Source organism: Coffea arabica, chromosome 5e (assembly GCF_036785885.1).
Source record: "Coffea arabica cultivar ET-39 chromosome 5e, Coffea Arabica ET-39 HiFi, whole genome shotgun sequence".
In the NCBI taxonomy this organism is placed as follows: domain Eukaryota; kingdom Viridiplantae; phylum Streptophyta; class Magnoliopsida; order Gentianales; family Rubiaceae; genus Coffea; species Coffea arabica.
Genome location: NC_092318.1, coordinates 44,817,260 through 44,838,661, shown reverse-complemented (window position 1 = coordinate 44,838,661; position 21,402 = coordinate 44,817,260). Strand labels below are relative to the sequence as shown.

The 21,402-nt window shown below is 37.4% G+C and overlaps 1 protein-coding gene and 1 long non-coding RNA gene across 2 annotated transcripts; one reads left to right on the top strand and one right to left on the bottom strand.

Annotated features, from left to right (window-relative positions):
- The first annotated feature begins 7,945 nt into the window (after positions 1 to 7,945).
- Positions 7,946 to 8,766, top strand: LOC140006300 (uncharacterized). The gene is made up of 2 exons (XR_011813938.1): positions 7,946 to 8,134; positions 8,303 to 8,766. It is a non-coding gene; the product is annotated as an uncharacterized lncRNA (long non-coding RNA).
- A 1,344-nt stretch (positions 8,767 to 10,110) lies between these two features.
- On the bottom strand, positions 10,111 to 14,034 carry LOC113743742 (putative late blight resistance protein homolog R1A-3). The gene is made up of 2 exons (XM_027271823.2): positions 13,748 to 14,034; positions 10,111 to 13,625 (listed from the first exon to the last, which is right to left on the bottom strand). The coding sequence occupies exons 1-2, from the start codon at positions 13,890 to 13,892 to the stop codon at positions 10,351 to 10,353; spliced, it is 3,420 nt and encodes a 1,139-aa protein (XP_027127624.1). The 5' UTR covers positions 13,893 to 14,034; the 3' UTR covers positions 10,111 to 10,350.
- Positions 14,035 to 21,402: the final 7,368 nt, after the last annotated feature.

Here is a 21,402-nt window from a genome sequence, read left to right as displayed (position 1 = left end):
GTGGTTAAGCTTTTCTAGTCAAGGGGACAACTGACGATTTGGTTCGACAATTACTGTGAGATCGAATATGTTTTAATTATTTTCTTCATTTATTGGTATTTATATGTTCCTTGATTTTAATTGCTATGGCCTTGTGTATGATTGATTAGTGCGCAATAATTAATTATTCATATAGGCTATTTTTGCTAAATAGGGGTAATTGAATCCGTAATTGTTCGTTATCTCTACCTCAGTAGCAACTGGCGTAATTAGGTTTATGTCAGGGGAGCATATGATCTAATTTAAACAAACTCTCGTAGCGTGTTTGTTGGTTAGGATTGAGTCTTTCTAATTATTAATGCAATCTAGAAATTAAATCCTACGGTCGTACCTAGGGTTATTTTTTGGTTAGAGAAATAGCTAACGGTCGTACCTTAGCTATCGAGAAATTAAGGAAGGGTTGGTTGCTTATCGCGTGCATGACAACTATAACTAATCTATTGCTAAATGTTGGAATTACTTCTGCATCAATGATCAGTGCATGAACCATTTCTGATGTGTACCCTTGGCTAGAGTTTCCCCAATCATTTCTTTTAATTAATTATTTTCTGCAGTTAATTTATTTAGTTAGCATTTAATCCAAAACCCCCCATACTTTGGACTCTAGAAGAAACAAATTATCCCCAGTCCCTGTGGATTCGACCCTACTCACCGCTATATACAAAATCTGTATTTTTCTCGAGTAGGTATTTATTATTGCACAGGTTCGGCACCTGTCAAATTTTTGGCGCCGTTGCCGGGGACTGGTGCCAGATTAATTTGTTTCTTTTTGAGTTCATCTTTTTCTTTTCTTTTTTATTTATTTTTCCTTATTTTTTTTATAGAGTTTATGGCTTCTAACACTCCGTATTTTGGTGATATAATGGATTTTGTTTCCGGGGAAGGCGATGAGACTAGTTTTTTTGCTAAATTTGCATATTCAGAGGCACTAAACTCTATTAGAGAAAGAATGGCTGCTGCAACCTGTAAAATTTGTTATGCCAGGGATCATTCAACCGGTATGTGCCCCGAATATCAGGATAATCTGAGTGTCTCACTCAATAATTATGGAGATTTTTCACCCTGGTCTCAAACGTGGTATAACCCTAATCCAAACGGGTATGATCAAGGATGGTGGGATAACTCCAGTTATAATTATGCAACAGGACCAATGAATTTTCAGCAGCATGAGTCTCAAGAATCATCATCTATGTCAGGTATGTCTCTTGAAAGAATAGTTGAATTAGTAGCTACTAATACATATCAATTCCAACAGGAGACACAAAGGAGAAATGAGATGATGAAGGAGGCAATGAGTAATCTGGAAGATCAAATGTGTCTATTGACATCCAGAATAAATCGATTGGTTTCTCAATTTGAAGAATTGCCCTCGAAAATCATTGTTGATTTTGAAGAAAATGAGAGTGTAATTTGCCTGACTAGTGATGAGGAGCTGCAAGATTTTCAAGAAGAGAGATGTACAGATGCAGTTGAAAAAGAAGCCGAAAAGGAAGAAATGGAACCCCAACTGCAACCCATTCAAGTGAAAGAATCCAGTGAGGAATCAGCAAATGTGGTGACACCACCTCCATTCCCTAACCTGCATTTTCTTAACTCTTACTTTATGATTTCTGTTAATGAGATTGATTTTGTTATACCGGAAGTTCTTGAGTCTCATGGCAGGAATGAATTAAGAGTAGCTATGGTCAAATATCTTGAACCGTTGAATGCTCTTGACGGAGGAGTGGATGAAGAATTGCGATCAATGCTTGATTATTTGGCGCCCTCAACTAGTCCATGGAAGACCGTAACTCGTGTGCTCAAAGATTACTCTATCTATGAGGGTTACAAGGATCACATTGAAGATGAAGCATTGAAGCGAGCCACAAGATTTTATCCTCCATGAACAAGCATAGCATGTCTAGCCAAAGACATTAAAGAAAGGCGCTTTTTGGGAGGCAACCCGAATATTGATTTTATTGGTTTTAGTTGTTTATTTCTTTCGTTTTGTCGTTTCTCCATTGGGTAGTATCAAGGCTAATATCTCCTCCACTGTGACCAGGAAGTGAAATCTTGGCGTGCCCGCGCGGTGTTTGTGTTTTCTGAGACCAGAGGACGAAGACCAATCTTGGCGTGCCCGCGCGGTATTGGACGACCCAAACCATGTTTTTTATCAAAAAAAAAAAAATTTTATTATTATTATTATTATTGTTTATTATTATTACTTTCAAAAAAAAATAATAATAATAATTTCAGATTTCAGATCTACGTTCGGATAGTTTTTGAAAAAAAAAACAAAAAAAATTTTTTTTTCTTTTTTCTTTCTTTCTTCCTTCTTCCCCGCTGCTTTTCCTTTCCCCCTGTCCTTTTCTACTTCAGCCGCCGCCTCCATGCTCCACCGCGCCTCCACGCCATCAGCTCGCGGCCTCACCTCACGGTCCACCGCCCGCTCGTGGCCAAGCCGCGCCTCTCCTCCACTCTCACCTTCCTGGACCTCCACCTCCAACAGCCGAGCGCCGCAGCTCCGCCATTGCCGCCGCCCAGCTCCACCGCTGCCTCCAGCTCGCTCCTCTCTCACTCTCGCTCACCTCGCGCTCACCACCAGCTCCACCGCTAGCCCCCGCCGTCGCAGCTTCTGTCGCCGACTTCCACTGGACGCCGCCCGTGAGCCCAGCCCCAACTGCTCACGAGCTCGGCCCTCGCTGCGAGCGGCTTCTCGCTGCCAAGCTCCACCTCAACCAGCAGTCCTGCTCGCGCGCCGCCAGCACTGGAGCCGCCTGCGCGCTGCCACACGACGCACAGCGCCCGAACTGTCACCACCGCTCCGTCGTCCAACAGCAAGCTCGCGCGCAGCCGGAGCAGCTTTCCCAATTGAGTTATTTATTTATTGTAATTCAAAATTGATTTTTTTTTTTTTTGGACAGGTTACTGATGGGAAACAATTTTGAAGGGCATTTACCAAGTAAAATCTTAGGATTGCCAAAGACGACTTACCTGTCCATAAACAACTTACCTGGAGGAAAGACAGGCGTTTTGTTTCCCGATATTCACAATATGGTGTCTCTGTCATTCTTGACATTGAGGAATTGTTCACTCACTGGTCCAATTCCTGATTATATCTGGCGGTTCACAGACCTGTTTTACCTGGACTTGAGTTTCAATAATTTGACAGGGATAATTCCACCAGACTTGAACCAGTTCCAGCAACAGTTCGTCATGGTGCATGACTATTTGTAAACCTAAAAGCTCATCTATAGGAGGTGGAATACAGTAATTGACTCTGTTTGCCCTTTAGCTGGAAGAAAAAAAAATACTTGAGTTACGAACCCAATATTCTTCTCTGGTTCTCAATGTCAAATTAATGCCATAGCACGTGGAGTTGATAGATTATCCAGGCGGTGTGAAGAATTGTTTGAAGGCCACCTCATCCATAGACAAGACTGAATTCGCGCCTGTCATCCCAGCAGCAGACCAGGCCAGGCCCCCACACGCCAGCCGTCACCCACTGCCAGTCAAAGACTCTGGTGATTTCTTTTTCAACTTCCTGTCACTTAGCTGAGGCCAGATTCTTAATTTTTGTTTAGCAGAGGACAGATTTTTACTTTCTTAGCTGAGGCCAGATTGTCAATTTTTTACGTTGATTGTTCCCATAAATTAAGTTGGTTGCTAAGTTGATTGTTTGGGGTTTCTCAGTGAATTGAGTTTGCCGTTTGATTTAATTCTTCTCTGTGCGTACACCAGTGGTACTGGTTGTGGTAGTTTGCCTAACATTCATTCATTCTCTTTGGTTGGCTACTTGATTGGAAGCTCAGAGCTTGTGACTAAGTTGTTATTGCCTATATTCTGACCTGCTCTTACTGGACTTGCTGAATTCTTGGGGGCATTTGTTGGGATTTTGGGTGGCTATGTGTCCATTGGCTGAAATTCGTTGCTTTGTTTAATCAGTCGCATTGCTCCTAGTTTGCTTGAGTGAAATTGGTTGGACGTCCTTTGCCTGTGGAGTTTAACTGTTACATTGTTTGGAGTGGTTTTCTGGTACTGATTGACTTGTTGGGCTTAAATTGCTCAGGGCTTTAAATTGCTAATTTGGTGAGCCATTTATTATGCACTACCCTTTTGAATTGGGAGATACCTGTGCTTATTGGGTTGATTTTTGACTTCATTAGAGGATATGGATTTCTACTGATCTGCATTTACTTGTTCCTCTATATGTTGGCAATTTTGTTTCTATTGATTGGGTTACCTGTTAGCGACAATGGTGCGATCAAAGTTCTCTTCTAGGTCCGGAACCTTTCGATGTTAGCCTATCCCAACTCAACTCAACCATTCCCCGCCTCACCCACTGCTGTGGCCCCGTCATGATCCCCGTGATTTCAGGGAAGTACCGTTGCTCTTTTGCTTACTATTACTGTTTATTTATCACATTGAGGGCAATGTGTCATTTAGGTGTGGGAGGGAGATCAGTTGGGGTGCTAGTATTTTTTTGTTTTTAGTTTCTAAAGGCTTTTCCTTTGTTTTAGTTTGATATTTATCTCCTTTTTCGTTTATTTTCTTTTCTTTTTTTTTCTTTCTAGTGGTCAGTCTTCATATGAATACCAAGTTTGATGCTGGATTGTTGTAATTCTATTATTGCCAAGTTTATTAATAAAAATGTATCAAGTTGATGTGGTTGAGTTCATGAATATCTCTCTGGTGAATATCGGTAATTGCTTGATTTTTTCAATTTTTGGTTAACTTTTCTAGGCATAGGGAATGATTGTTGGCATTTTTCATGTGAATTGGTCCAATTATTAATTTTAGTTCTCCATGTTTGGAAATTTGAGGCTGGCTGCTGTTATTTTCGTGATATTTTCTAGTTATTGTGGTATGTTATCATAAATAAGAGGTGACTGTACTCCACTAGTTGTTACTACTGAGTAACCGGGGATCTTCACCTAAAGTGTCGATTCTCGCGTCAAAAGGTAGTAGTTACTATGAGTGCGTGGTCCCGTAGCAATTAGAGTTGAGTAACCGGGCTCCTCCATTTGTCAAATGTTGGAGTTCGCGTCAAAAGGCTCTAATGACTATAGATTAAGTCTTTTGTTACTCAAAAAAAAAAAAAAAAAGGGAAAAAATAAAATAAAGATTGTGTTAGTATGTGAATAAGTCAGCTTGCCGGTTTGTGATCTTAATGTCGAGATTTTGGTTAATAGTTGGACCATTTGCTGATAAATGTGAGCAACCATTCCTTTTTCTTAGATTAGTTTGCTTTAAATTGGAGGAGTTGGTGGTTGAGAAGCTAACCGGAGTGATTTTTCTTGGATCTTAACTGTGATGCTTGATATATGTTTTTCTGGGTATCTTGGCAATATGATAGTTAGAGCAATAGCCATTGTCAAAATTTTGGTGTTCAATTGCTGTTCTTATGCTTGAGGGCAAGCATGATTCAGGTGTGAGGGGAATTGATAGGGTATAATTTGTTAGTATTTTTATTATTAATTTTCCCTTCTATCCCTGACAAATATTGTGTTAATTGCTGATATTTACTCATATTTGGTATTTGGAATCAATTTCAGGAATGAAGCAGAAAACTACCAAAAAGGAGGGACTTTGTGAAAAATATGGAGACTTCTAAGGGCTTCAATCCTTGGGCCCTTGAATTGGTGGGGGACCACAAGCTAGTGAAAGGCATTTGGTCATTTGGGCTTCAAAGAAAGCAACGTAGAGAGACTTGGAACAAGAAGTACTTGGGAGGCTTTGTCCACATGTGTGGGGACCACCTAGATAGCTTTTAGTCATCTTTCTTTTGTTGCTTTAAAAGGGGACAACGTACAGAAGCAAAAGATATCTAGGGCTTTAGTTTTAGTTTTTTAGTTTAGTTCTAGTTTTCTTTCTTTGGACTGGCCTCTGACACACGCCAGGTATTCGACAATATTCCCCAACGGGGAGATTTACTCATGAGGCGTGGTTAAGTTTTTCTAGTCAAGGGGACAACTGACGATTTGGTTCGACAATTACTGTGAGATCGAATCTGTTTTAATTATTTTCTTCATTTATTGGTATTTATATGTTCCTTGATTTTAATTGCTATGGCCTTGTGTATGATTGATTAGTGCGCAATAATTAATTATTCATATAGGCTATTTTTGCTAAATAGGGGTAATTGAATCCGTAATTGTTCGTTATCTCTACCTCAGTAGCAACTGGCGTAATTAGGTTTATGTCAGGGGAGCATATGATCTAATTTAAACAAACCCTCGTAGCGTGTTTGTTGGTTAGGATTGGGTCTTTCTAATTATTAATGCAATCTAGAAATTAAATCCTACGGTCGTACCTAGGGTTATTTTTGGGTTAGAGAAATAGCTAACGGTCGTACCTTAGCTATCGAGAAATTAAGGAAGGGTTGGTTGCTTATCGCGTGCATGACAACTATAACTAATCTATTGCTAAATGTTGGAATTACTTCTGCATCAATGATCAGTGCATGAACCATTTCTGATGTGTACCCTTGGCTAGAGTTTCCCCAATCATTTCTTTTAATTAATTATTTTCTGCAGTTAATTTATTTAGTTAGCATTTAATCCAAAACCCCCCATACTTTGGACTCTAGAATAAACAAATTATCCCCAGTCCCTGTGGATTCGACCCTACTCACCGCTATATACAAAATCTGTATTTTTCTCGAGTAGGTATTTATTATTGCACAGGTTCGGCACCTGTCATGCATCTACCATCCTAACCCAATCAAAAGAATTTAACTAAAGAAATATCAGTTGATTGTTATTGATATGACTGCTTGAAATGGAAATTATGATAAAGGGCACAGATAGAAAGAGTTTAGGTTGATAAGAGTAAAATGATATTTGGAGAACCCCAAAAAAAACAGAAAAGGAAAAAAAAAAAAACTTTGAAGTCAATGGCATCCAAAAATTTTGGCATCATGCCATCAAAACCTAGCTAAAGAAACTAACAATTATCACCCAAAAAAAAAAAAAAAAATGGTACTGGTACAAGACGCTCCATTTTGGACTTCTATCTGCACCTTCTCCTCTCTTGCAGTAGCTATTTTGTGGCTACCTAGAATAGCAACAACTTTAACGTAAGAAAAAATGACCAGTAGTAACAATCTATCAGTATAGCAGAGTCGCAAAGCAAATATGCACATGATAGTAGCGGAAGTACAGAAATGGGGAAAAATAAGTAGATTAAAAACATTTGGAGTAAAAACATTTGGAATGACTTTTCAGAGAAAAGGAGGAAACAAGAGAACCTTCAATACTAGGGGGGAAAAAAAGAACATGGAGATAAGCTCATATGTGGAATAATATAGGAACAGAATTTAATTTGAAAATAAACAAGAATAAAGAAAGAAAGAAAAATAAAATATTTAAAATTCACGAAAACCGTTCAATTCATTCTTCAAGGGTTGTTAGAATATGTTGGCATTTGCCACGTAAAACTGATTTTCTCCTTCTGCATCTTCACATGGGTTAGGTACTAATGTCATTTTCATACTTTCTTAAGAAACCTGTGGATGACTAATTAATTGTAGTCTATACTTTTCTACTTTTTAGTATGTGAAAGTAAAACTTGATAGAATCATTAATCACCAAAGTCTAAAAGTGATATAATTTGTTGTACAAATTAATAAATCTTTGTTGTTGTCTTTTGTTTTAGGGCAAAAAACCTCAACGACCACTAAACTATTGGTTGAATCATGTTTTAACCATCAAACTATTATTCGTCAATAATTGATCACTAAATAACTTAATCAGTAGACTTGTAATCATTCGATCGATAATTGCTCATAGTCTGTGAAAAATTAGCAGTTAATCCGTGAAGGCATAAACTTGTGTAGCCTCGGTCTACGACCCCACGTATAGACCATGCGGTATACAATTCACCACATCATCAATAATATGAATCAAAACTATCAGATACTAGACTTCTAGCCTTGTTCATAGCTCAGCTTCAGTTCTCTTCCTCTTCTACTTAACAGTGGCCGGTGGCTTTACCAGAATCGGTTCTCTCAATTTTCCTCCCCTTCTTTTTTGTTTTTTCTCTTTCTAATTGTTCTTTCCCAAATACTAGTACTAGTACACATCAGAATTGGGTGGCAACAAAACACCTCGTCCAGGTTATGGTTTCTTTTTGCTTTCATCCCCACTCAACATCCTTCAAAGTACCAGAGCCCAACTATTTTTCTTTAATACCTAGTTTAATTTCTGGTTGAATTTTTCTTGTAATTTTGGAGGATGCATTTGGGTTTTTCGATGTAGCTTTAACAAAAATTTTTGAAACCTAGGTCTTGTGTGAGAGGCGAAGAAGACACGTAGGAGATGGAGAATGATGTGGCGGCCGCTAGTTCAAAGGAGATGGAAATGACCACTATCCCAGAGGAACAAGTGATTTGGTAGTCACCGATGACGGTTTTCATGGGAAACAAGACTATGACTATAAGGATCTATTGAATGATTTTTATGTCCTTGGAGAATTTTCTAATGAGGAATTTGGGGTTTAAAATTAGGAGGGAGTATGTGAGAAAAAAGTCATCAGATAGCTGTGATTGTGAATCCATCTTTATCGACGTTGCCACTGGATAGTAGAGGAGGTGTAGGAGTAGGAAAGTTGAGACACTTTGCAAGGAATACTCCTGATTAAGAGTCTAGTGCACTGTCCATCTCCATCTGGTGGCATCATGCCGTCTCGGTGACAAGTTTATTGTGCCAACCCAATGCCACCTATAACATTGTGCCAAGTGTTCTGTTATTATTTGTACTTTAATTTTCTAATAATTCAAATTGATTTGGTTTAACAAATTTTTTTCTACCTCTATAACTTTGAACCAAAATTAACCGACCGGTCTAATTTCACTTGGGTTCCTTTTGTACGGCAACCACTCAAGATCGGTTGCTTTGGGGAAAAAGGAAAAGATAACCCTAAACAAATTTGCCTCCAAAGTCCAAACCTTTCATCGTTGATTGCTTTGAACAAATTCAACAAGAGAAAAAGTGCCTGGAAGCTTATGGCACCGTTGCCTAATAAGCTAAAATTGTAGCCTTCGACTGTTCAAGCACATAGTGAATTTTGAGAGAAACGACAACCTGGGAGGCTCAGATTCTTGGTCCTCATCTGGTCGGCCTCCACGGATATCTGAATGCCGGGAAGTGCAGAGGATCTGAAGATCGGGATGCAGTTTAACTCGGGGACGTAGGGAAAAGGAACGCTGCCACAATTCAGACCAAACTTTCTGCAAGTATATTTGCAGAGACCAAGATGACATTATTGGTATTCAAAATCTGCCCCCCAACCTTTTGCTCCAAAAACAAAAAAAATGTGAAACGAAAAACCGTCGGATGCCCACGTGTACGATAATAGGATTATTCATTATATCACCAAGAAACAAAATGTGATTGCCATTAGCATGAAAATGCAGTCAGATCCTCTTTGGAGTGGTGACGCAACATTCAAGACCTTTCTTCAACTTTCAACTTATTGGACAACGGTGCGGCAGGGTTATCTTTTCCTTTTTTCCCAAAACCCAAGTGAAATTAGACCGATCGGTTAATTTTGGTTCAAAGTTGTAGAGGTAGAGAAAAATTTTGTTAAACCAAATCAATTTGAATTATTAAAAAATTAAAGTACAAATAATAACAGGACACTTGGCGCAATATTATAGGTGGCATTGGGTTGGCACAGGAAACTTGTCACCGAGGATCCCAAGTGCTTTTAAGCATAATCTGTTCATCAAACATGCAAAATATATATTTTTCTTTTATTGTACACACACATTATCAGGATCTTGTCATCTTGACTTGGATATGATTATTTGAAAACTGCATACATGCTTGACTTGGATGGAGCTGAAGCTGATTTGCTGATTAAGTTTAATGAATCACTAGTACGAGACAATAAGTGGGAAAGCTCGGGAATTATAACACTAGTAGACAACGGAAAAGGGATAGCTAAGTTGTCAAATCCTGATAAATATTTCCAATCCGATGGCAATTTTTCTTTTAGGCAAACAAATTATCTATTGTACCAAAAGATTGAAGGAATCTGTAGTTATTAACTTGAGAGAGAGAGAGAGAAGTAAAGTGCGAACCATTCATGGAATCAGGAATCAGGAATCATTCATTTGAATCTTTAGAAACAACAACAAACATGGGGAGTGTTCCCAGTACACAATGCTGTGACGAGAGCAAAATACTAAGAAAACATGAAATACTTGATCCCGATGCTGGATAGATGCAACATAACTAGCAGTAGTACAGAAGTGAAGTATTGAAAAAAGAAAATGAAAAATTGGTAAACTACCTCTGCAAAATCAAATACACCCGAGAAGATCAACATTCATGAACGCCTTCTTCTGGAGGATGTAATAACCTTGAAACCAGTGTTTCCCATACTGATTTGTTCTTCCTGAATTTCATTTACTGAATTTGCAGAGTTGGGACAATCAGACACCTCAATTGTTTCAAGAGGTGAAACATTCCCCATTGAAGAAGGAATCTCCTCCAAATTACAGCACTTTTCCAACACCAATTTCTGCAGACGAGGAAAACTGTTCTCGCACTCGATGGCAGTCCATTTGACAATGTCCAAGGAAGCTAACTTCAAGAATCTAAGTTCAGGGAATTCCTCTGCTTCCAAGTCCCATGTTTCCCCTACAAAGGCCTCCCTGAGTAATTTGAGAGCCTCGAGATTGGGAAGATTTGCAACTGCTGATATTTTGCTCCATGGCAAGCAAAAGCCGGATAGAGTCAATTTTCTAACAGTCAATGACAGATGAAATTCCACTGGATATGGCTTACCAAAACCTGTCGGGACTCTCAAACTGAGTGATTCAAGTCGACTTGAAAAGTCAAGTGCTAGAATGTTGTCACTCTTCTCCTTAGCAGGATGATGAGGTGCTGTGAGCTCACATTTCAACTTGCGGATATTTGGAAACTTTTTAAATATCTTGTCCCTGTTCTCCCAAGAAAAAATTCTTACACGAGACAAGGTATCTAAATTACACAACTGTGGAGACTTGTCAAGATTTTCGGTGGGCAAACGAAAACCACCAAATGAAAACTGACCTATCCATACTAAATGCCTTAGTTTCTTCAAATTCCACACAGTGTCTGGCAACGACCTTGATGATGCAAGAAAAGTTTCCAGATTCTGGAGATTGGCGATAGATGATGGGATGTACACATCACCAAGAATTGCCAAGTACCTCAAGTGAACAAGTAATTCTATTTCTCTAGGAAATGTGTCTTTTAGATTTATTTGGCTTAAATCTAACACTCTGAGAAGTTTGAAGAGGTGAAAGTTGAATGAAAGACCAAACCAAGGGTATAATTCCCTTGTCCCATGTACGAAGAATAATAGACATCGAACCGTGGGAAAAGCTAACCTTGAATCGTTGAAGTCCTTCGTCGTGGAGTTGATGCATAGGCGACGTAGGTAGCGTGGCACATTCAAAGTATACAATTCATCGTACCCACGTACCAGCTGCAAAAAGTTTTCTTCTTTGGCTTTTTCCACACAGAACTCATGTAACAAATCGTGAATGCAACAAGTTTTGACTCCACCAATGGATCTATGTTTAGAAACCATGACTAAGCTCCTGTTAATGAGATCCATCATGTAATCATTTGCCACATCCTCTGCACTTTTTAGATCAGTTGCTTGCACAAATCCTTCAGTGACCCATAACCAAATCAACCTCTTGCCAGTGTGTTCATGGTCTTCTGGAAATCCTCCAAAATAAAGAAAACATGGTTTCAAATTATCTGGTAAATGTTTGTAACTCAGCTCTAATGTTGTAGTGCATTGCTCTGTGCTAGAAACATTTCTGGAACTTAAACTTTGCACTTCTCCTTTCCAACCAGATGGGTCCATGTTCGCTAGAATTCCAGCTAGAATGACAATTGTGAGAGGTAATCCTTGACACATTTCCACAATTTGCGTCCGAAGTTCACTTAATTCGGAAGGAAGCAAATCTTTTCCGGGACATAACTTCTCTTTTAGCAAATTCCAGCTCTCATCATGAGTGAGTTGACGAAGATAATGAGGTTCTTGGTGGAGATTATCTTGCGGAACAACATCACGGAGTCGACTTGTCATGATAACTCTACTTCCATTTCCATCATTGGGAAATGAAGCTTCCAATCTGTTCCATACTTCCATGTCCCATACATCATCGAAAACAATGAGATATCTAGTCCTTAGCAAGCGTTTTTTGACTTCTGCGGCCAGATCTTCTTCACTCATCTCAAAAATTCTTTCAGAATGCTTGGACTCAATACAAGTCAGTATTTCAAGCAACAAGTTTTTCACGACATAAACTTGAGAAACAGTACACCAAGCACGCGTATAAAAATAGGACATAATAGAGGAATCATTGTAAACTTTTTTAGCTAAAGCTGTCTTACCAAGTCCTGGCATTCCTACAATGGGAACTATTTGCACATGGCGTGATCCTCTTGTGAGTCGATTGATTATTGAGGTTGCCTCATCCTCGAATCCCACCACCACATCATTGTTTATTGGCTTGCTTCCCTGTGTTGGAATCTGATTGAGTCTCTTGGTAACTTCCTTCTGTTTGACGTCAAGTCTTTTGCTGTCAAAGATCTTCGAGGCCTCAGACTTGATGGACTCAATTTCTTCTACAATGGAATCAAATGACAGTGAACAGGAATCTAGAATATCTCCAACAAGTACGGAGTCGATAAGAAACTCAACCGTGTATGCGACCTCCACAACACGGTCCCAGACTGCTTGGAGCTCCTCATCTCCATTGCGCATCTCCACAATTTTCCCCAAGAAAGAGCGTAAGAAACCAAGGTCTTTCTGGATTGTCTGAACTGGGTGATTTGCAAGAGCGGCTAAACTGGCCTCAGAACTTGTCAAATCTGTCATATATTTTAGAAGAAAATCAATAAAACCCAACGCATTTGTCCTGGGAAAGTTAAATGGTGATGTTTCTGGACATTCGCCTGCAACTGTTAACTTGATAAGATTAATATTTTCCAGCAAATCAGGAGACACAAGATCCATCTCCCTTATGAATCCATCATTTGTAGCATTCAGAGAAAGAGAAAAAAGATGGAGTCCAGCATCGCAGAGCACGAGTCCAGTAAGATCTCTCACCTTCTCATCAAACTTCTTGGGCTTCTCCTTGAAAATGGTTCTCAAGTATCTAAATCCCTCCCAAAGGATTTGCAGTTGAAACTTGAAAGAGATCATCCGGAAAGTACAAGACTTTAGTATCGACCATATATTACATAGGAGAGACTCTAGGAAGTCCCTCAACATAGGCTCGTCTGAGTCCCGGTATGGGTGTCTTGAGGCCTTTGAAGTAATCAGGGCCAGGACACACGTCTCATGGACTTGGGATTCTGTAGGGATGATCTTGTGCAGTAGGTCTGTAATATGATTGCTGGTTGAGGAAGGGTCAGAGTTCCATGTAAAAGAGAGGCGCGCTGCATTGGCAGTGATAAATTCAGTGTGGACGAATAAAGGTCCCAATTGCCCATCTTCAACACCGTGCTGTGTGACAAAACCGACGAAGTTTTTCAAGAATTTTAGCCTCTCTTTAAGGACTTCGACTGATTTCACCAAATCTTCACTTTCAAATCCTGCGAGGAGAAAACAGAAGTCTAGAATTTCCAGAAGAGAGTCCATTAATTCCATAAGATCATCCTTTTTAACCAGTGAATTACTAGATTGCCTCAACGAACAATGTGACAAAGCCAAGTACCAGTTTTTGATGCCTTGCTGTATAAATTCGAAGTCCACTTCTGACTCTGTAGGCAAAACTTCCACAAGGTTCTCAGGCAATCCAACTTCCAGACTAGTAAGGTAGATGGTATGAATCCCCAGTCCCAATTTGTAAGTGGATTCATTTATCCTATCTATAAATGCTCCTAGACTTGCATCGTCATCGTTGCCCCACTTTCTCGCGCACAAAAGAAATGTTTTGATACTTCTTAGCCACCCTTTCATTATGCCCAAATCATCGTGTTCTGGATCAGGATGCAGGTTCTCCAGCAACTGCAGATCACTCAAGACGGAAGAGAGGCAAGTAAGAGCACTGGAGGCCATCTAACAGAGAAGATTGGTTCAATTTAGAGATGAAAAATTGTCAATTGATATTTGCTGGGGAAGAAGAAAGCCGTTGTCAAACTCTCTTTTAGAAACTAGTAGTAGTACGTACAAACTACTGGTATAAACTAGGAAAACTTTTGAGCTTAGAAGTTCAAACGACGTTCATGTATGGCTTCTAAATACTCGCAATGGATACTTCTTGAAGGATGAAAGAAGTTATCAAAAACGACTCCATTGCACAGTGCACATGCCTCTGTTAATGCTTAAATTAATGCAACATTTGTTCGGATTGGGACAACATATATAAATGTATTATGAAATACAACAAAGTTACGTCAATATTCATGGAATCATGAAATGAATTAGTATAACAATGGTACCAGTTGCACCTAAAAGGCTAAAACTAACTGCACTTGCCATATTCCAGCATTTAAGGATATTTTCGACTATTTTTTTTATTTCACGTACATTATATTTTAAAATCTGCTACAGTAATTTTATTTATTTATTTATTTTTACAAAGTTCAGTCCAAATGAAACTGATAACTATGACAAGGTCAGCAACTTCAGGCGCCATCAATGGCCGGCCAGGCCTGAAGGACAATTAAATTATTTTAAAGATATATGGAGACAAGATCATTGACAGAGCGTCCCACAGAAATTGATCTCGTAATATTGTCATTTTTTATAGAGTAAGACTGTATAATTTGAAATTCAAATAATATATATATGGCATTCATCCATAACTGCTGATATAAAAAAATCACTACACTATAGTATATAAAAAGCTAATCCTTAAAATATATATATTTATATATATATTATTTATTTGAGTCAAATTTTATAAGTTGCCGGCCTGGCATAGTGCATAAAACCTGACAAGGGACACCATTGACTGAAAAATTATGGAGAAATAAGACAAATTACATGACAATATTTTTATGAAGTTTGAGATTTTCAATGAAGCAACTATATTGAAATAAAATAAGTCTTTGAAAACAATGCAAATGCTATTACGTGGGTTACGGTTCAAGAGCACAGTCAATCTCTCGTCTTCCATGCAATCTCTATTCGGAAGCATATACGAATTCAGTAGTGGCTTAATGAACGCGAAGCCAAACAAGGCTTAACCGGAATAAGGGGCAAAATATACACCAAAAAGGGAAAAAATTGAGAGAAAGAAAGAAAGAAAATCACTGTCGAGAATCCAACAAAAAGTGGTTCGAAAATTGGTTCTCAGGTTAATGCATTCTTAATACACATGTTGCAAAAGTGAATTGGACAATTACCATCTAAAGAAGAATTTACCATTTAGTGTTCATGTGTCAACTTTTGCTTCTTTTTTTTTCTCCTTTAACTAATCGCCTACAACATCTTGATAAAGTCTTTATTACGCTTTCAGTTGATTGCTGGAAGAATGTTTAACATTTAGGCAAGGCGATAGCCTTTTTTTTCGTTTTCTTTTTTGGTTTGATTTTCCAGATTTTTGGTAGTATTTCTCAATAGGAAATTTTAGGAATATTGATAGTTGGGTTTTTTGGCTAAATGCTTATGGTGGGGACTTGTCGAAATTGTATTCTGTCCTTTAATTTAACTATTTTGGTGGTATAATTTTTCTCCTTGTTCCATGGGGATAATTTTACGTACATTCCACCCTCTAGGTTTGTCACAATTTCACTAACCACCCTGAGGTTTGAGAAATAACACTGCTTAGTACTTGCAACAATGTGGCAAAGGAGACTGGTTTCATAACAACTTCAGTAAAGCTAACAGGCATAATTTGCAAAAAGCTCATCATGCTATGACTTTTGCTAGATATGGCATATACTCCATTCAGTCAAGTCATGGATTTTGAAAGGGCAAGGACTTCTGATGGATGATCTTTCTTTTCCATTCGTCCTCCTATTTATGGCATACAGAAGTTTGGGTGTCTACCTAAATTGTCCTAATTAAGAAGCTCAACACATCTTTCATGACTTGCAATCTTCTGAAATTTTGGATTGTGTTCATTGATGAGAAAATTGACAAACATTAGATTTTAACCCATATTTATCTTCGTCAACGATAATGTCATCTAGAATTGAATTTCAGTTTATGGTTTCTGTGGTCATCAATCATAGTTCATTTGTACTGATAGGGTGTTAATTGTTAGCAATTTTATTGTTAATTTCCCCTGTTATCCTTGCCATATATTGTTTTAATTATTAATATTTACTTATATTTGGTATTGGACCCAATTTCAGGGATTGAAGCAGAAAATTACCAAAAAGGAGAGACTTGTATGGAAAAATGCAGACTTCTAAGGGCTTCAACCTTTGGATCCTTGAATTGGTGGGGACCACAAGTTAGTGCAAGGCATTTAGTCATTTGGGCATTTCAAAGAAAGCAACGTAGAGAGACTTGGAACAACAAGTACTTTGGAAGCTTTGTCCACATGTGCGGGGACCACGGATAAGAAGCATGAGTCATTTGGACTCTAGGAAAAGAAACGTACAAGACTTTGAATTTGGTGTGGGGACCACTAGAGATAGCATTACACTTCCTTTTGGCTTTAAAAAAAAGGGAAAAACGTACGAGAGGGGGAGGAATCAGTAGTTGTAGTTTAGGTTTTTAGCATAGTTTTAGTTTTCTCTTCGGAGCTCTTCCGCATGGTTGTTCTCCATTAATGGAGGACTAACCTCGTAATTCTAGTCAAGGGGACAGCTGAAGATTTGGTTCAACAATTACTGTGAGATCTAATTTATTTTAATTGCTTCCTTAATTTATTGGTATTTATATGTTACCTGCTTTTAATTGCTATAGCTCGTGTGAGTGATTGAATAGATGCGCAATATTTAATTATTCACATAGGCTATTTTGCTAAATAGGGATAATTGAATCCGTAATTGTTCGTTATCTTTATCTCAGTAGCAACTGACATAATTGGGTTTATGTCAGGGGAACATACGATCTAACTTAAACAAACCCTCGTAGCGTGTTTGTTAGTTAGGATTGGGCCTTTCTATTTATTAATGCAATCTAGAAATTAAATCCTACGGTCGTACCTAGGGTTGTTTTTGGGTTAGAGAAATAGTTAACGGTCGTACCTTAACTATCGAAAAATTAAGGAAAGGTTGGTTGTTTATCGCGTGCATGACAACTATAACTGGTCTATTAATAAATATGGGATTATCTGTGAATCAATGATCAGTTGCATGAACCATTTCTGAAGTGTACCCTTGGTTAGAGTTTCCCCTTAATTATTTCCTTGAATTAATTATTTCCTGCAGTTAACTTATTTAGTTAGCATTTAATCCAAAACCCCCCATACTTTGAACTCTAGAAGAAACGAATTATCCCCAGTCCCTGTGGATTCGACCCTACTCACCGCTATATACAAAATCTGTATTTTTCTCGAGTAGGTATTTATTATTGTACAGGCTTCGACAACCTGTCATGTACAATGAGTGTACTCTACTGCAAAAAGATTATCTAATAGATGTCGATACTGCTTAGAGTTAATAACACTTTGCCCCGCTGAATTTAGGGGGTAGGCACACTTTACCCCTATCAATCTTAAATACATACATTTTATCCCCCATGAAGATTAGTCAAAGTTAAAAATACGAAAAAAATGAGTGCAATGATATTATTGCCCATTTATTCATGAATTATCCAAAATTCAGTATTATTTCCTTTCATTGCTAAAAAATATACATCTTCTCTACCGTATCTACTATACAACAATATCATACTGGAAAGGGACAAATAAAGTTTAAATTTAGGTTATATCAGTATTTACTTTTATATTTGCTTTGTTCAATTTATTATAATTTAAGTCAAACAAAAAAAATAAATAAGACAATGCTAAAATAAAAATAGATAACAAATTTCATTTTGAAATAGAGGTAATACTAAACTTGTTTCTTGTTTAAAAAAGTATTTTTTATTAGTTTAGTTTATGTGAACTTTTAGGATATATGATTGTCATTTTTTATTGATGTATTTATAGTTTACTATTATTGCTTTTTCTTGTCAAAAATTAAAATTTGACTTAATCTCCAATTCCTTCTCTAAGTTTAAAAATGAGGCATATCAACCATTTTTAGCAAATTTGATTAAGAATTTCATATTGGACTAATTTGATAAACAAGAAAATGACAATGATATTAGTCTAAAAGTTTAAATAAATTAAACTGATAAAAAATTACTTTCAAAAAAAGAGTCTCGTATTACCTTTTTATATGAATTTTTGTAATTGTATTTATTTTTAATATTGTGCTATTTATCCATTTTGTTTGACTAAAAGTCTAATAAATTGAACAAAACATATATATATATATAGAAATATATATAAGTAAACATTAATCTAGTAGGAAAATTTTTGAGGATATAAACTAATATTAACTTTCTTTAACTTTTTTTTAGTTTGATATTTTGGTATAATTGATATGATAGAGAAGATATAAATCTTTTAGCAATGAAAGAAAATGATATTAAGTTATAAATAATTTCATAAATAAAAAGGGCAATCATGTCATTGAACTCACCTTTTTTTTTTTTTTTTTGTATTTATAACTTTGACTTGTCTTCATAGGAGGTAAAGTGTATATATTTAAGGTTAAGGGAGGGTAGAGTTTGGCTACCCCCTAAGTTCAGGAGGACAAAGTGTTATTAACTCTACTCCTAAATAATGCATAAAAATATAATAACACTAATTAAAAATTATAATCTCATAATGAATCTCATCCATCCAATTTCAAATACAACTAATTGTCACTATTGATTATACACTAACAATCACAACTGTAATTTTGGAGGACTATGATCAAGAGTCAAGTTTCAGTAAATAATAAGATCGCAGTCACACTAAGAAGAGCGTTTTTATTTCTTTGTGTTAATTTATCTTTATAAAAGAGAAATAGGGAGGAGTAACTAAGAACTAAGATGGAATTTAAAAGACAGATATATGTGAAATATGCAGTGGAATTAAAAATGCTTGATCTAACTATATTAGTTAGGCCACAAGTATATTTTATTACGAATCTAATGAATGAAGACGTATTCAATCCAACATTCATACGGTTTTCTTGAACAAGTTTATTTACTTTTAAATATGATTACACATCCTTACATGTAAAAAAGTGAGATAAGGAGTAAAAATTGGGTCAAATGGACCAATTATAGCGTAAATGTCAGCAATTTCAGTGGCATTTTAAGGGTAAAATGGGCCGATTATAGTGCAACTTCGAGCAATTTCAGTACCATTTTTATAATCAGATGGGCAGGAAACAAAAATGGTCGGAATCTAGACTACTGGAGGGAAAAAAAAAAAAAAAAAAAAAGTTAGCACATAGTGTGGAGTTACGTTGTCCTGCAATTAGTGGGAATTGAGCCTATGGTTTTGTCCATTGGCACTTGACCATTACACCTAAAATACTAAAGTAATGAGTATTTTTTCCTAAAGAAGTTTGTCAAAATCAAATTAGGCTAGAGAACTATACGAAATTGAAAGGGAAAGCAGGCAATGAGGCTGCAAGTGTGATCTAATTACAGCCTATACGTAGATCAAATAGGAAACAAAAATGCAGGTATGCAGGCAAATCGTTTGATGAATTTTCTATACATTGGTGTGTCTTTGCTTGTTTTTGGAAGTTTAAGACGTGAAATCGTCAATCTAGTAATCTATAAAGGTACATGTGACCAATACACTCATACTAAATCTAAACAACATTATATATAGCCAATAATTCACAAATTAGTGGGATAAGCACCATGATCTAGATAAATAAACTCACAACTAAATAGCATGAATTCAAGATTCTTAGGGTTCAATCTAGAAATCTATAAAGGTACATGTGACCAATCCATATAATAAACCAAAACTACACTATATACAGCCAATAATTCACAAATTAGCGGGATAAGCACCATGATCTAGTTAAATAAACTCAAAACTAAATAGGATGAATTGTTGGAGGAACTAGACAATTTAGGTATGCGACGGGGTATGTTGCCCTTAACGTGGTCAGCTCAGAAGGAGATTCTTTTACTTTTAAGTTGGATCTCTACATTAGACAGGACATACAGGATGCCTACCCTGCTGGTATTGCTTTTTATTAATAACAGATATCCACAGACGCGCGCACAATCACTATCTCATATAAGTAAACTTGAACCCTTGGACCTATAGATTACGAGGTCAAGAGCTTCTCCATGTACATTAATAAGGAAAAATTGTAAGTTTGGTCCCCAATCTATAGTGTATGCACGAAATTATCCCCAATCTATTTCGAAAATTAATTTTGATTCCCAATCTATTCAATTTTGCACTAAAGTGGACAATTGACGGAATTTTTTCAATTTCAATCAGAACTAAGTCACGTGAGATCACGTGCTGACACCTAAAACCCCTTTTTCAATTTTTTAATTTCTAAAACACGTTTTTTCTAGTGGTTTGGCTTTTGGCATGGACACTCCTGTCCCTTCAGTCAGATCAATCTCCTCCTCTCCAATTCTTTTCCAATCAAAACTCTGAATTAGAGATCCCAAGGCCAAACCCACCACCCGCTGTGCTAGGCCAGAACCAAGGTAAGATCTCCTTCCCATCCCAAATGGAATCAGCTTTGATGGCTGAACCTACAAGCCTTCGAATCTCTCTGGTTTGAAGCTTGTTGGATCATCCCAAACGTTTGGGTCCCTGTGAACTGCCCATGCATTAACTAGCAAAATTGTACCTTGTGGAATATTGTATCCCTCAATTTTACAGTCATCAGACGACTCATGTGGCACAAGCATTGGTGCTGCTGGGTACAAGCGAAGTGTTTCTGAAATAATGTTATGAAGATAAGGACGATTGGATAGATCATGTTCGTCGACCAATCGATCAATCCCTACTTGAGCATCCAATTTAGCTTGAGCTTTCTCTAGCACCTCGGGATGGTTGAGCAAAAGAGACAAGGCCCATTCTATAATCATCGATGAAGTGTCTGTTCTAGCCGTAAGCATGACCTACCAATAATATACTAGTGGTTCAATTAAATGCTCGTTCCAGTTCAACGGTGAAGAATGGCTAATAGGGAAAGAATATACTTACTAGTATAATCCCTTTGATGATTTGGTCCGTATAATCCCTTTGATTTCTAATTATTATCATCCGCTCTTCTCTCTCAACTGCTTGCTTGCTTGCTTATGAAGTAGTACTGCTGCTGCTCCTGTTGTTTGTGCAGGAGAGTTGAACTGGGTCCGTCTCCGGTGTTGATTGCAGATTATCTCCATTACTAATGGAGGCAAGAACGAGACTTGGACTTGGACTTGGAGGCCAAGCTG